At 46.6% G+C, this 15,063-nt stretch overlaps 1 protein-coding gene across 2 annotated transcripts in view; it reads left to right on the forward strand.

Annotated features, from left to right (window-relative positions):
* tshz3b (teashirt zinc finger homeobox 3b) overlaps window positions 1–13,890 on the forward strand; it is a 31,550-nt gene extending 17,660 nt beyond the window's left edge. For both annotated transcript variants that reach the window (XM_088991413.1, XM_088991414.1), the window contains exon 3: window positions 7,343–13,890. In XM_088991413.1, the coding sequence (XP_088847539.1) occupies window positions 7,343–10,860 (3,518 nt within the window). In that variant the 3' untranslated portion in view covers window positions 10,861–13,890. The remainder of the gene's footprint in view (window positions 1–7,342) is intronic.
* The last annotated feature ends 1,173 nt before the right edge of the window (window positions 13,891–15,063 follow it).

A 15,063-nucleotide genomic window follows, 5' to 3' on the forward strand; every position in this document is an offset into this window, starting at 1 on the left:
ATTAATTCGTTTTCAAATGCATTCGTGTTGTTTCTTGCCACATTGATTCTTGTTAATTATTTTATTGTTCATTATCTACTTAGTTTAAACCTACAGTTATTATAGAGTACAGTTTATTTCTTTAATTACAATACGTCTGTGTAAGCTCTCAGTGGTACAGGAGTGGTCCATCGGTGAAAAGGTTTCTTCAGCCGTCATCTGTACACATTTGAGAGTGTCGGACGTTTCGCTTCTTATCCAAGAAGCTTCGTTAGAAAACTAAAGTCTTACTGGTAGTTTCGGCCCTATTTATAGATATATATCCTTATTGTCCAGACGTGGCAGTGCCAGACTCTGCTATGATAGGTCCCTGCTCTCAGGTTGGGGGGAGCAGAGGACTACTCCCCCCAACCTGAGAGCAGAGTCCGACTCGTCACCAACTCAAAAACAAGACTTCCGGAATATTCAGCGCGAACGTAACGTAAAATCTAGCTATATGCGCTGGAATCTTTGTCAAATACGCTCAGTAGAAGTCATTTGAAGCCATTTGACAAATTATAGACACTACTTGTCCAGAGACGTCGCTTGTCCTTTAAAGTTTCAGAGAGGTCCTCACAAATTCCCCCAAAATGTTTTTTTGGTGTGTATTTTCATTTCACTCGGATACACACACTTTTTACTCACCGTGTGTGTTTCAAGTCGACTTTATATTTCTTTGTTTTTAAAGAAGTTGAAGTGGGAAATGGGGTCAGATTTAGTGTTCAAATGTGACACTAGTTCTTCTCGAAACTTAGCAGCAACGGTGGTCCTCACTCCTTATCTGGAGTTATCCGGACCTCACAAAACCATTGAAACACGAATGTGTGTGTGTGTGTGTGTGTGTGTGTGTGTGTGTGTGTGTGTGTGTGTGTGTGTGTGTGTGTGTGTGTGTGTGTGTGTGTGTGTGTGTATTTGCGCACTTTGGTAGCTCGGGTTACAGCTGTGTAGCCGTCCAGTCTAAATAAGAGTGCGGTGATGAATGGCAGCGCGGCATTCATATCCATCAACGGCCTCTTTTCTTTTTTTTTCTTTTTAAGGAGCATCCATCTTGGCTTAGACCTTCTTTTACATCCGGGAAAAATGTGTGTGTGTGTGTGTAGTGTGGTGTGTGTCTACAAAGGCTTTGTGCACCAGTGTTATAGCAGTGGGGGAGGGGGTGGTTTTTATTTCCATTTGACTTTTTTTGCCGTGTATTCGCTTTGAACTTATTGACTAGCAGACGATGTGCAAAAATGTGTCCGCTCCGATGCCAGGGTTTTTGTCATTTTCACTCTAATTCCAGGACCCACAGAATATTGACTATTAGGATGACATCAACATTCAATGCAGCGTATGAAACCTTCGACTTTCTTCTTTAATCAGAAAAGAATAGTTAATTCCTAAGTTATATGGGTCTAAAGCGCCGGTCAGACCTCCGGCAATGTTTTTTTCCCCTTCCACAACGGGCAGCATTTCACTTTTTCCACATTAGCGTTTTGTTCCAGCTTCAGCTGTTATTAAAGCGCTGTACAAACCAATATGTATGTATGGCATTGTATTGTGAACATTTCAAGTTCACATAACTCCAGACCCATGTAATTTAGGAATTAACTATTTTTTGCTGATAAAATAAGGAGTCTAGGATTTCTTACGCTGCATTGAATGTTAATGTCGTCCTAAGACTCAATTCTGTGGAATTCAAGTAACAATGACAAAAACCCTGGCGCTGGAGTGGACACATTTTTGTACATGGCTGGCAGTGAATGAGTTAAGAGATGACAAATGAGCCATCGAAGGCTTTAGCTGAAGTGCTGTCATCTGGAGACATTGACGACTACAATTGGAATTCGTCGGCATTTGACAAAAAGGTAACGCAAGACCAAATAATAGGGTTGCTAGGATTGACCCTTGAGGGATACCACCTCCCATAGCCATTCAACAATGCTAATATTATATAATGTACCGCATTTCACGTGGATGTAAAGCACATTTGTATGCAGAAATGTGAGCCAGGCTACACGTGCCACGTTGCTACAGAACAGCAGGAAATGTTTGGATGTATTATTATTATTTTTTTTTTTTTTTCGAGGGGCGCTTTACCCTCGCAAACCCCGCCCCCACCCGCGTCTTGCAGATGTGCTGATTTACGGCGAGCGGCCCGTCGGCCTGCGCTAATCCATCAGCGACGTGTTGCTAGGCGATCACGGTGGCAGCTGTTTGCTTTTTTTGACGGCGACGGAGGGGCCGTCAGTCAATGCTTGTCACCTGCAAGCCAATAATTAATCAAACGGCGGGAGAAAGATAATTAAAAAGATAGTCGGGTTAAGGCGCCATTGAAAGCGACAGAGAGAGAGAGAGTAAAGGCGAAAGGTGGGCGAGCTAGAAACGGCGTTTGGGTTTGTGACACCTGCGACTGTTGATGACTGCAGACACTAGCGAGGACGCCGCTTGCGCTAGCAGGTGCCTTCATTAGCGCCGCATGGAGAGAGAGAGAGAAAAAGCTTGTACGCTGTTCAACGCCCGCTCCATCAAAGCCGCCACTTGAATGGCATTTTTTTCACCGATGCCGAGGCCCAGTTCGCATTTTTGTCCAATAGCAAATTGGGTTTCGGTCTGGCAAAACGGCTGAACGGAGGCTTGAGTCCACGTGCTTTCAAGGTGGAAGGAGTTTTTGGGGTTTGCGCTTGCTCATCGCTTGGGATTTCTTTTGGCGCGCTCGGTGGAAAGCTTCCTGCCATCTTGACTGGACGCTGATGACATCATCAGACCGCCGTGTTGTTGTTTTTTATTTCGTTTTGAAGCATTTCGAGCTTAATAAATCACCTTGGTTGTCAATCAAGCGGCGGTGAATAATTGCATGCGGCTGCCGCTCGGTGTGATGGATTGTAAATCCTCCCAGATTAAATTAAAAGATAATACGTACATTTAATGCTTTGTGTTTCGCATTCTAAATTGCCTGCGAGCGCCCCGGCCTTTATTGCCCCCCGCCCCCTCCCCATTACACCCCCCTTCACCCCAATTTCCTCCATAATGTTGTGCACCTTTCTTTCAAATATGTATTGGATCCGCCAGCCGTCTCCGTTTGGACATTTGTCTACGTCCCAATGTCGCACGTGCACATACACTGATATCTCAGTTTCCGAACTATTCACTTTACGAACCTTAAATTCGCGAGGCTATAATCGTGGCATACGAACTAGTTTTCCGCTGACGAACCTGACCACACGGCCGAACAGCGCCACGGTGGCTAGTGGAGTCGTTTTCCATGCGCACTTTCTTTGAGTGCAGGCATGGCTTGTTATCGAGTGGAGTACTTTTTCTTTTTTGGGACCGAAAAAGACCCCACCACAGGCTGGTGTTAAGCCGAAGAAGTCATTCAAGAAAATTACGATCGAGCAGAAGAAGGAGATCAACGAAAAACACAAACGAGGTTGTCCCAGTAGCAGTATGCTAAGTCGACCATTGCTACGTGTGGCCGAGGCTGTTTCTGTGTTGTCTAAGCAACGGTCTCAGGCAATAGACGAGGTTGAAAAACTTCTGTTGATTTGGATGAACGAAAAGCAGCTAGCAGGGGACAGTGCGAGTAAGGGTATTACCGCCGCGAAAGCACAGCAACTTCACTTGGATATTATCAAAAGGCAACTACATCAACGAGCATCACAAAGGGAAATACAACGACTATTATACATACACTGTTCAAATGCCAGCTTTAGTTTTTCTTTTTGGCTCGGTTGCCAATAAAGCGCTGGCCAGACCTCTGGCAATGTTTTTTCCCCTTCCACAAGGGGTCAGCATTTTGCTTTTTTTCTCCATGTTAGCGCGATGTTTCAGCTTCAGATGTTGTTAAAGGACAACCGACATCACTTTTTTGTTTCATAACTGACGTCAGAAAAACGTTTTATAGCATCTAAAATTCCCAAAACACGCACTATGATATTTTTAGTCAAATGCAAAACACCAAGAAAAATGACTTAAAGGACAACCGACATCTCCGGACAAGTTGTGTCCATAATTTGTCAAATAGCTTCAAATGACTTCTACTGAGCACATTTGACAAAAATTCCACCGCATATTAAAGCTATATTTTACCTTTTAAGACTCGCGCTGAATATTGCGGAAGTCTTGTTTTTGAGTTGGTGACGAGTCCGTATGTGACGTCACTGAAGGAACGCCCCTGACCGAAAAAAGGACACATTGTAGCAGTCCTTCCATCACGTCAATGCATTTTGCTGTACTTGTTTGGTCTAAAACTTCGTGTTGCACCAAAAAGAGGCAGTAGAGGGCGACAAAGCTCCGTGTAAGGAATTAATCAGCCTGTGGAAACGGCCCCCATTGCCTCAAAATGGCACGGAATAAATTCTTTAATCGATTGCAAACATGTATGCTTTCGTCTTCAGAACTATTTGAATCATATTCATAACTGGATGAGTAACAGAAAGCATTTTCTCCCAATCTGAAGCCATTGTTTTGATTCTCCAGCAAGGCACGACATCTTGGCGTGACGCCACGAACAAGGGGGCGGTACCGTCTGAAACTGGCCACTTCCGGGTTCATTTTTTTTGCCGATTTTGGACACTTGAAGTGATGTTTATTGGTGTTTTGCATTTGACTAAAAATATCATAGTGCGTCTTTTGGGTATTTTCGATGCTATCAAATGTTTTTTCTGATGTCAGTCAGGAAACAAAAAAGTGATGTCGGTTGTCCTTTAAGATAGCACGACTAGAAAAAGTCTGCACACCCCGATTCGGGGGGGCTGGGAGAGAGAAAACAGCGGAAGCAGCTCATGTATTTTGTTTTTCTACTTTCATTCCTTTCATCACTTTGCTGCTGTGAAATGTAAATTTCTCCACTGTGAGACTAATAAAGGCATATCCAATCCAATCCAATCCAATCCAAGTAGAGCTCTGCTTATGTATCAGAATTGACTCACTGCAAGTTGATGAGAACACGCACACCCGCACAAATGCACCCGCACAGCGTTAGCCAACTCATTTGTCAAACGACAACGATTAAGCGTTATCGATTGTCCCGTTCAATAAAGTTCATTAACAAAAACTCAGCGGGGGGCAGGCAAAAAAAAAAGGCATTAAAGGATCTCGTCAAGTGAGGATCTGCCGAGCTTGGCCTCGAAATCATTCTGGAGATGATTTGTCATCCTTAGACTGTCTTGTAGTTTGCTGTCGTGCATCATTGGAAATTAATTGTACAGATTTATCTTTGGCTGTGCTGGATCGTGTCCGGATTAGGAGAGAGATTTTCTCTATTTTGGGATCATTCAGGATCAAATGAGTCATTTTGTGACTGTGACTGGGAAAAGCTTGACAAACAGCCAAATGAAAGCAGCTCACACTCCCCCCCCCCCCCCCATCCTGGACTCACCATGGCCACTTTTGCGTGTGAGTGAATACAGAGCTGGCCCAGATGGCCCTGATTGCCCAGGTGGAAGCGTGTGCGCACGTGTAATCCTGTGTGTTGCTCTGTAATTGCCTGAGCGGCCGAAGTCACGGTGTTTTCGAGCCCAAAGGGCGGCTTGTGTGTGGGTGTGCAACCTGCGACTTGACACTGGTCCAGGGCTCGGCAACCATTTTGACTAAGAGAGCTATAAAAGTCAAATATTTAGAAATGTTTTTTTCAGTGAGAGCCACACACGCGCGAGTGTGTATATGTAGATATAAAGTAACAACTTAGACTACACCAGGCAAATACAAATAAGTAGAAATGAAGTTTTGGATGTTTAAGAATGTGTATATAAAATCGTTCTATCACCACCGTGGCGATTTAGTGAAGGGTTTTGCTGTTTTACAAAAAGACCTGGAATATCCATCCATTCATCCATTATCCATACCGATGAAAATGAATTGAAAAATGGATTGATTCTTGGCCAATCGTCATTGAGGCGTCACGCCAGCAGCGGCTTGTCCGCATATAAACACGTTAAATGACCGACGCCGGTCATTTGGTATCGGCCAGCCGTGCGTTTTGTTTTTGAACACCAGCGATGGCGAGTCGGCGTCCATCTTTCGCCGCCTTTGGCGTCTCGCCGGTAAACATCTGTCGCTCGGTTAGCGCGACAGATGGCGCGTAACGTCCACAAAAAGACGGGAGGCGCTCATCCAGCGACAGTCAAATATTTGCTTCAAATAGTCGGCACGAAGACGCACGCACGTGGTCTCAGGCTAGCTGTCCCGCCGGCTACACTGTAAATAAGTTTTTGTCATGTCTGGTAATTGAAGCAAATGGCTTAGTGAACGGCGGCGGTCTGAAGATTTGTCGCACGTGACATTCATTTTTCTTTCCGAGGCGGGCTGAGCGGCGTAATGAGTGAGGAGGCTGGCTTAATTGAAACGGCGAGGGTGTCTGTTCGGCGCGCTGCCCGCGTATTAATTGACAGACAGGAAGTGGCGTCTCCGAGCTTGATACAAGTCATTTATTACTTCTCAAAGCGCCGCTGCCGCTTGCAACGTGCTTCATTAATTTCACATTTACTTTTAATTTCAAGCTGTTGCCCCTTGAGAGGAAGAAGAAGAAGAAGAAGTGGCGAGCGATGTTTGATCACCCACCCGTTCGTACGTTGGTTCTATCCCGGCTTCTTTAGCCGCTCACGCTCTTCAGTGGAGAAGAAAGACGGCAGAATTCCAACAGAACGAGGAAGTAGCAGAGCGTCTGCAAACCTTGCTGACAGGAAGTCGTTTGCGAGAGGTTGAGCGGCTTGTTGTCTTCGTGGGTTTGAAACATGACAAAAACTCGCCTGCTGTGGTCAAGACATGCTAATCAATGAAACATGAATGGGAGTTGGAAACCGTTTAATAATAATATTAATAACAATAATAATAATAATACATTTCATTTACAAGCGCCTTTCAAAACTCTCAAGGTCACTTTTCACTCGCAGGATAAGTTTGTCTGTGGGTGAGCAGCGGTACCCACACGCGTCAACCCGGAAGTAACTCAAATAGATAGAAAGCTAGCTACCTAATATATAGACAAAGATAGCTAAGAGATAGACAGCTAGCTAGGTAGCCGTATAGCTAATAGATAGCCAGTTAGATACTTAGCACGCGAGCCAAATAGCTAATAGATAGCAAATACATAGCCAGCTAGGTAGCTAGCTCGATATTTTAATCTATAATGGGTGTTGTCAGTGACAAAGATATTATTCGTGCGACAAAGCGTTTTGGGTTCAGTTCTCAGGCGAGTGATTCTGCGCCCTTTCACTGAATACGTTGAAGTCCGAAGTTAATTGAGATCGACCAGAGCTCTCTTGAACACGGATAAGCGGTATTGAAAATGGATCAATACAATTGACGCCATTTATAATAAATGTTGCTCTCTGCTCCCTCGTAGCGTACGTCCCCGAAGATGAGAAGGAAGCGGCGCTGCTGGATGAGAATCTGGACGGAGAAGACTCCACGCCGGAAGCAGAGGAACCGGCTCCAAAGTTCCTGTGCCGGGACGGCAATGACGCGGCGGGTTCTGGACCCGACTCCCGTGACTCGCCCGCGGCCGCCGACTTCTCGGGCCAGGAGATGGACAGCGAGTCTCACCTGAGCGAATCCAGCGACGGGATGTCGGACTTTGAGAGCCCGCCACTGAAAGCAGAGGATGACATTCTCCTTTTTAAAGACCCGGCCAATGTTTTGTCGCTGTCGACTACGGCCATGACGGCGGCGGACAACGCTGCCACGCCGGGGAGCGGCGATGAAGCTGTGCTTTCGGGCTCCGTGCTGTCCGGCTCCGGCTCCGTGGCTGACAGTCTAGAAAAGATGAAGGCCATCTACACCTCTTTCTTGACCAACTCTTACTGGTCCACCCTGAACCTAAACCTGAGCCAGCCACCCAAGGAAAAGCCCGCCCGCAGCCACAGTAGCAGCAGTAGCAGCAGTAGTAGCAGCAGCTGCGGTAGCGCCGGATACGACTGGCACCAGACCGCTATCGCCAAAACCCTCCAGCAGTCCTCGCAAAACCACCAGAACAGAGTGGCCCTGGCCCAGCACCCTGCGGCGATCGTGCCTGCGCCATCCGCCGAGCCGAGCCTCTTCAGCACCGTGCAGCTCTACCGCCAGAGTTCCAAACTCTACGGCTCCATCTTCACCGGTGCGAGCAAATTCCGTTGCAAAGACTGCAGTGCGGCGTACGACACCTTGGTGGAGCTCACGGTACACATGAATGAGACCGGACACTACCGGGACGACAACCACGAGGTGGACAGCGAGGGCGCCAAGCGCTGGTCCAAACCAAGAAAACGCTCCTTGTTGGAAATGGAAGGCAAGGAGGATGCGCAGAAGGTTCTTAAGTGCATGTACTGTGGCCACTCCTTTGAGTCCCTTCAAGATTTAAGCGTCCACATGATTAAGACCAAACACTACCAAAAAGTGCCTCTGAAGGAGCCCGTGACCCCGGTGGCGGCGAAGATCCACTCGGCCCGAAAGCGACCCCCCGTGGAGCTGGACGTCCCAAGCTCGCCGGACTCTCACGGTGGGGCCACGCCAAAACCCGCCTTCCTGTCCGATGCCAACGAGCTTCTCCAGAGGACAGCCCACCCGTACATCACGGCCAACAACCGCTATGGGCACCAGAACGGCGCCAGCTACGCCTGGCAGTTTGAGTCACGGAAGTCACAAATCCTCAAGTGCATGGAGTGCGGCAGCTCGCACGACACCCTGCAGGAGCTCACCGCCCATATGATGGTGACCGGACACTTTATCAAAGTCACCAACTCGGCGATCAAGAGAGGCAAACCCCTTGTAGAGACCCCCAGCCCAGCACCGACGCCGACCGTGGAGGAGAAGGTCCAGTCGGTTCCTCTGGCTGCCACCACCTTCTCCCCACCGCCCGCCCCGGTTCTTCCCCCCAGGGGCATCTCGCCCAACGGCACGGCGGTGGAGATCAAAAAGGAGGAGAAGGAAGAGGAATGCACAAATGAATGCATCGTTAACAATAACTGCACCAAAATGTCAAGAGTTGAAGAGGAAACCGAGGAGAAGTTTGACATCTCGTCAAAGTACACCTATCTGACTGAGGAGGATCTGGACGCTAGTCCCAAAGGAGGTCTGGACATCCTCAAGTCTTTGGAGAACACGGTGACCTCCGCCATCAACAAAGCCCAAAATGGAGCGCCGAGCTGGGGAGGGTACCCCAGCATCCACGCCGCCTACCAGCTCCCCAACATAATGAAGCTCTCGCTCGGGAACTCGGGCAAGAACTCTCCACTCAAATACATGTTCCCCGGGGTGGAGATCTTGTCACCCAGCGGGGGCAAAAACCAGACGCTGACGTCTCCTTCCAGCTGCCAAACATCGCCACTGTCTAAGAATAACTTCCACGCCATGGAAGAACTTGTCATGAAGTTGTCTGAGAAAGTGTCAACAGTAGAGGAGAAGATGAGGGAGCCGGGCGCCGTGACAAGGTCTTCCCCGATGAGGACCACGCCGTCGCCATGCCAAAGCGAGGCAGGCGACTCCCACCCAGGAGATTCCCCAAAGGACGCCAAACCGGGAGGCCGTCGATCTCCCGAGAATGCGACGAGTGAACCGAACCACAAGCAGCAGACAAACGGGGAGAGCGATGTGAAGGAACCCGCAGAGAACGGCTTGCTGTCCGCCGTGGCGTCGCCTCAATCCGGGTCCCTCTGCGGCAGCACGGCCATCATCACCGACCACCCGCCCCCGGAGCAGCCCTTCGTCAACCCGCTGAGCGCCCTGCAGTCGGTCATGAATGCCCACCTGGGCAAGGCCGCCAAACCCGCGCTGCCCTCCATGGACCCCATGAGCATGCTCTTCAAGATGAGCAACAGCCTGGCCGAGAAGGCCGCGGTTGCGGCATCCACGCCGCCCGCCCAGGCAAAGAAGTCCGGCGGCGACCACCTGGACCGCTACTTCTACCAGCCGAACCTCAGCGGCAACGATCAACCGATGGATCTCACGAAAGGCAAGCATGCGAACAAAAGCGCGTCGCCTTCCCCGACGGTGGCCGTGACCAAAGCCTCTGCTGCCGTAGCCTCCTTCATGTCCTCGTCGCCCCTGAAAGAGAACGCCCTGTCTGACATCTCGGACATGCTAAGGAATCTGACCGAGAGCCAGGCCCTCTCGAAGGCCTCCACCCCCGCCGGCTTGTCGGAGCGCTCGGAATTGGAGGGCGCCACTCAGGAGGAAGCGGAGGAGGTGTCGCCCGCCCAGAAGCGCAAAGGCCGCCAGTCCAACTGGAACCCCCAACACCTCCTCATCCTGCAGGCCCAGTTCGCCTCCAGCCTCAAGCAAACCACCGACGGAAAGTACATGATGTCCGACCTTAGTCCGCAGGAGAGGATGCACATCTCGCGCTTCACCGGCCTCTCCATGACCACCATCTCCCACTGGCTGGCCAACGTCAAGTACCAGCTGCGCCGGACCGGCGGCACCAAGTTCCTGAAGAACCTGGACTCGGGCCACCCGGTGTTCTTCTGCAGCGACTGCGCCTCGCAAATCCGCTCCCCGTCAACCTACGTCGGCCACCTGGAGGCTCACCTGGGCTTTCGGCTGCGCGACCTGGCCAAGCTCTCCGGGGAGCAGCTCCTGGGCCAGATCTCCCGGCAGCGCCTCCACCGCCGAGGACTCTCCGACAAGCCGCCGGCCCACTTGCACCCGTCCGGTCGCCCCTTGCCTTCGTCCCTGCCGTCTTTTCCCGTGGCCCCGCCCTCATCCTTGCCCGCCTCTGATTCGCCAGCCGCCTCCCCCGACGACAACGAGGACGAGGCGGCGCACCAGTGCAAACTCTGCAAGCGGACTTTTGCCAGCAAGCACGCCGTCAAACTGCATCTGAGCAAGACGCACGGGAAGTCCCCGGAGGACCACCTCATCTACGTTTGCCAGCTCGACAAGCAGTAGTGCGGATTACGTGACTTAACCCCGCGTGAGCCGTGAAAAGCTGCCTTAAAAAGGACGGCGCAGATTTGCTGCTGTGGTTTTCCTCGCTTGGAACATTTTCAACCTTCAACCAAACTCCAAACGTGAGCCCTGGGATGCAAAATATGAAATTTCAGAGAGAAAAAAAAAAAAAATCCAAAAACGGGGTGCTGTGTATTTTGTGCCAATAAAAATGCTTTATATTTCCACACGTTGAAAAATTGCATGCAACAAAAAGATGTTTTTGTTTTTTTTTGGTTGTTGGTTTTTTTTTTCCGGTCTTCTCTGGTTTAGGCTGCGCATGAGGATTACGGCCACACACAAAGCAACAAAAAAGAAAACAAAAACATGACCACCAGAAAGTGGCAAAATAATCTCGATTGTGTTATTGTCAGGAAAATAATCGTATTTTTTTTCTTCACTTGTAAAATTATGCACATTGTCCGAAATAGTTTAACTTTATTGACATGAATTTATGATTCAAATTTTAAAAATCTAATTCAGACTTTTTTTTAACCTCTTAACTCATTCGCTTCCATTCCCGAATTAATTTGGGAATTGAATAGTCATAATAGCACTAAGCACTAAACCAATATGGATTGTATTGTATTGTATTTTGGACAGCCGCCCCCATTTCAAACTCAGATAACTTCAGACCCATTTAACTTAGGAATTAACTTTTTCTCCATGTGAGCACTTTTGTTCATCTGTTGTTATAAACCAAGATGTATGTAATGTATTTTTTACAACCGCCCCCATTTCAAGCTCAGATAAGAAAATTACAACAAATACAGGTAATATCCTACATACGACCAGCTCGAACGGAACTGGGTCGTAAGTCGGATGTTACCTGTACTCTTCCAAAGCGTGTTTTGACTCAAATTGGTTGAAATTCGGCCCATTTTTTCATCATCTTACTTCTTATAAAAAATATAGCTTCATTCACAATCAATTTCTTTTCCTATTCATAAATATATAAGCATTTCTTGTGAAAGACATACTTTGTTTCTCATCATATATCGAGCAAAGTCAAAGAAAAATAGAAATCTATTCAGGTTGATGGAGCAATTTGGTTTTGTCGCTTAAAAAGCATGATCTTTAACAATAAAAAACAATATACGTTGACACACTGCGACGAACTGGGCAGAGGCAGCCGAATTTGAGGTGGATGCTGGGCGAGGTCTCACGAGGCCTCCCGTCCGTCAGTATTAGCGACACAACACAAAATCTAATTTACAGCATCTCTGTCCGAACATTTTTTTCCCCATCCCCGCAAAAAATGTTCGTATGTACCGCTGTTCGTAACTTGAATGTTCGTAAGTCGGGGAGTGTTTGTATATCTGTGAAGGTGGGACAATGAACAGCTAAATTTGAGTAGAAAGTAGCGCAATGATTCCCAAATACCGTAGCTATCTATTAGCTAGCTTTCTATCTATTTGAGTTACTTGCGGGGTGAGTGAACGCTGGCTCGTGTGGCTGCCGCTGCTCACCCACAGAAAGACGTATCCTGTGACTGTGAAGTGACCTTGAGAGTTTTGAAAGGCGCTTAGAAATGAAATGTATTATTATTATTATTATTCGTATTAGTATTAATATTATTATTATTATTTGGGGAAAAAAACGTTCTCATTAATTTTTTGTCCACGTAAGATACATTTTTTTTTCTTGATAATGTGATCATTTTTGTTGTTTTCAGTGTGGCCCTTTTGCTCTTGCACTCACAAAAGCACTTCAAATGTTAACTTACACTCATTGAATGCAGGAATTTGACTTTTTTTATTGTTGTTTTTTATTTGTCTGTCTTTGTGAATAAAAGATGAGGGGGGAAAAACCCAAAATGTATTTGTTCAGGGACCTCCTTTTCTTCAAGGATGTGTAAAATATGTAGATATATATATAAAAAAAACACGAGCTATTCGTTCCTGTCTAAATTATACATCCTTCCTATATTTTTTAATTTAAAGACAAGAAGAAGAAGAACAACTGCTAGTGCACTGTAAACAAAAAGACATTCATTTGCACAACTTTTTTTCATATCTGTGTGTTATTTAATAAAAAAAAAGTTTTTTTAATGAATATGTATGAAATTAAATGTGCTCAAATGAGTCTTTTTGTCACTATACATGTGGGAAAAAATAAGGGCGAACGTGTAAATGTCATTTTTATTATTTATACGGATTTTCTTTGACATTCACTGAAAAAAAAAAAAACAATGCAGCTTTAAAAGACAACCGACGTCACTTTTTTGTTTCCTAACTCACATCAGAAAAACGTTTTATAGCATCTAAAATATGAAGTATGATATTTTTATTCAAATGCAAAACACCAATCAAAATGACTTCAAGTGTCCAAAATCTGCCACAAAATGAGCTCGGAAACTGGGGCAATTCAAAAAGTCCCGCCCCCAGTTCGTGACGTCACGCCAAGACGTCTTGCATTGCTGGAGAATCCAATCAATGGCTTCAGATTTGGAGAATATGCTTTCTTGTTACACCTCCAGTTATGAATATGATTCAAATAGTTCTGAAGAGGAAAGCATACATGTTTGCAATCGATGAAAGAATTTATTCCGGGCCATTATGAGGCAACATTGAAGGGAAATGTCTCACCAAAAAAGAAGCAGAAAATGGCGACCAAGCTCCATGTGAGGAATTAATCTGCCCGTTTCCACAGGCTGATAAATTCCTTACATGGAGCTTGGTCGCCCTCTTCTGGCTCTTTTTGGTGCAACATGACGTTTTCAGACCAAACACTACAACAAAATATATTGACGTGATGGAAGGACTGCTACAATGTGTCCTTTTTTTCGGTCAGGGGTGTTCCTTTAGTGACGGACTCGTCGCCAACTCAAAAACAAGACTTCCGGAATATTTAGCGCGAGTCTTAAAAGGTAAAATCGAGGTATATGCGATGGAATCTTTGTCAAATACGCTCAGTAGAAGTCATTTGAAGCCATTTTACAAATGATGGACACAACTTGTCCAGAGACGTCGGTTGTCCTTTAAATGTGTGACGGGGAGGGGGGGGGGTGCTGCGTTGACACACCACACAAAAAGACATGTAAATACAAAAGTGTCAACTACAAAGCATCGATGAGAAGGTTTCTTCAGCCGTCATCTGTACTTTTTGAAGGTGTCGGACGTTTCGCTTCTTATCCAAGAAGCTTCGTCAGCAAACTAACGTCTGACTGGTCGTATCGGCCCTATTCATATACTGATTGTTCCTACATTCCTGACTAACGACTGGCCTATCAGTGACCCCTAATCAGACACCTTCAAAAAGTACAGATGAAGGCCAAAGAAACCTTCTCATCGATGGACCACTCCTGTACGACTGAGAGCTTACACAGACGTCTAACTACAAAGCATGTAAAGGGAACGCACACCCACACAAATGCTGTCCTTTGGTTTCTCTTCATGTTGTTGTACAATGAAAACATTCACTTTGTTATTCATGTTATGATGATGACGACCGCGATAATGATGATAAACTTGTTTTTTTTACTGCAGCATTAAAAAACTGAACAGGTTTTTTTTTGCAATCACAGTTTGTGAGTGACGTGTTTTCAACACACACGGTCGCTAGCTAACTCAGTTGCTAGTATGATTTGCTTTCACGGGTTTTAATAAAATGAGGTGGCGTGCCAGATTTTGCCCCCGGGCCTTGACTTTCACACGAGTGATGTAAGGGATTAGCCAACTAGCTGAAGAGAAAGACAGCTAGCATACTCACTAGCTATCTCGTTTGCTAGCTAACAACCGAGCTAGCTCGCATGTCACTAGCTAGCTCATTTCCTAGCCAGCTCGTTCGCTAGCTAGCTCGGTTGCTAACCAGCTCGTTCGCTAGCTAGCTCGGTCGCTAGCCAGCTCGATAGATGAGCATGGAATTTCACAAGTTTCATTTGCTTTCACGGGCCGAATAATAATAATAATCATAATCATAATAATACATTTGATTGATAAGCGCCTTTCAAAACTCTCAAGGTCACTTTAGTCATCGGATAAGTTTTTGTGCGGGTGAGTAGTGGCAGCAAAATGGCCCTTGACTAGGACACTAGTGGTGTATAGAGAGGGGGGAAAAACATGCCCCCTTCGCTTCATTTCAGCCTCACGTTCACCATAAAGTATATAAAAATGAAATCAAATAAATAGGAGGTCACCTTCACGAAATCAAGTTGACAGAAAT

This window comes from Hippocampus bargibanti, linkage group LG03 (genome assembly GCF_051943395.1).
Source record: "Hippocampus bargibanti isolate YZ-2025 linkage group LG03, ASM5194339v1, whole genome shotgun sequence".
Taxonomy (NCBI): Eukaryota; Metazoa; Chordata; class Actinopteri; order Syngnathiformes; family Syngnathidae; genus Hippocampus; species Hippocampus bargibanti.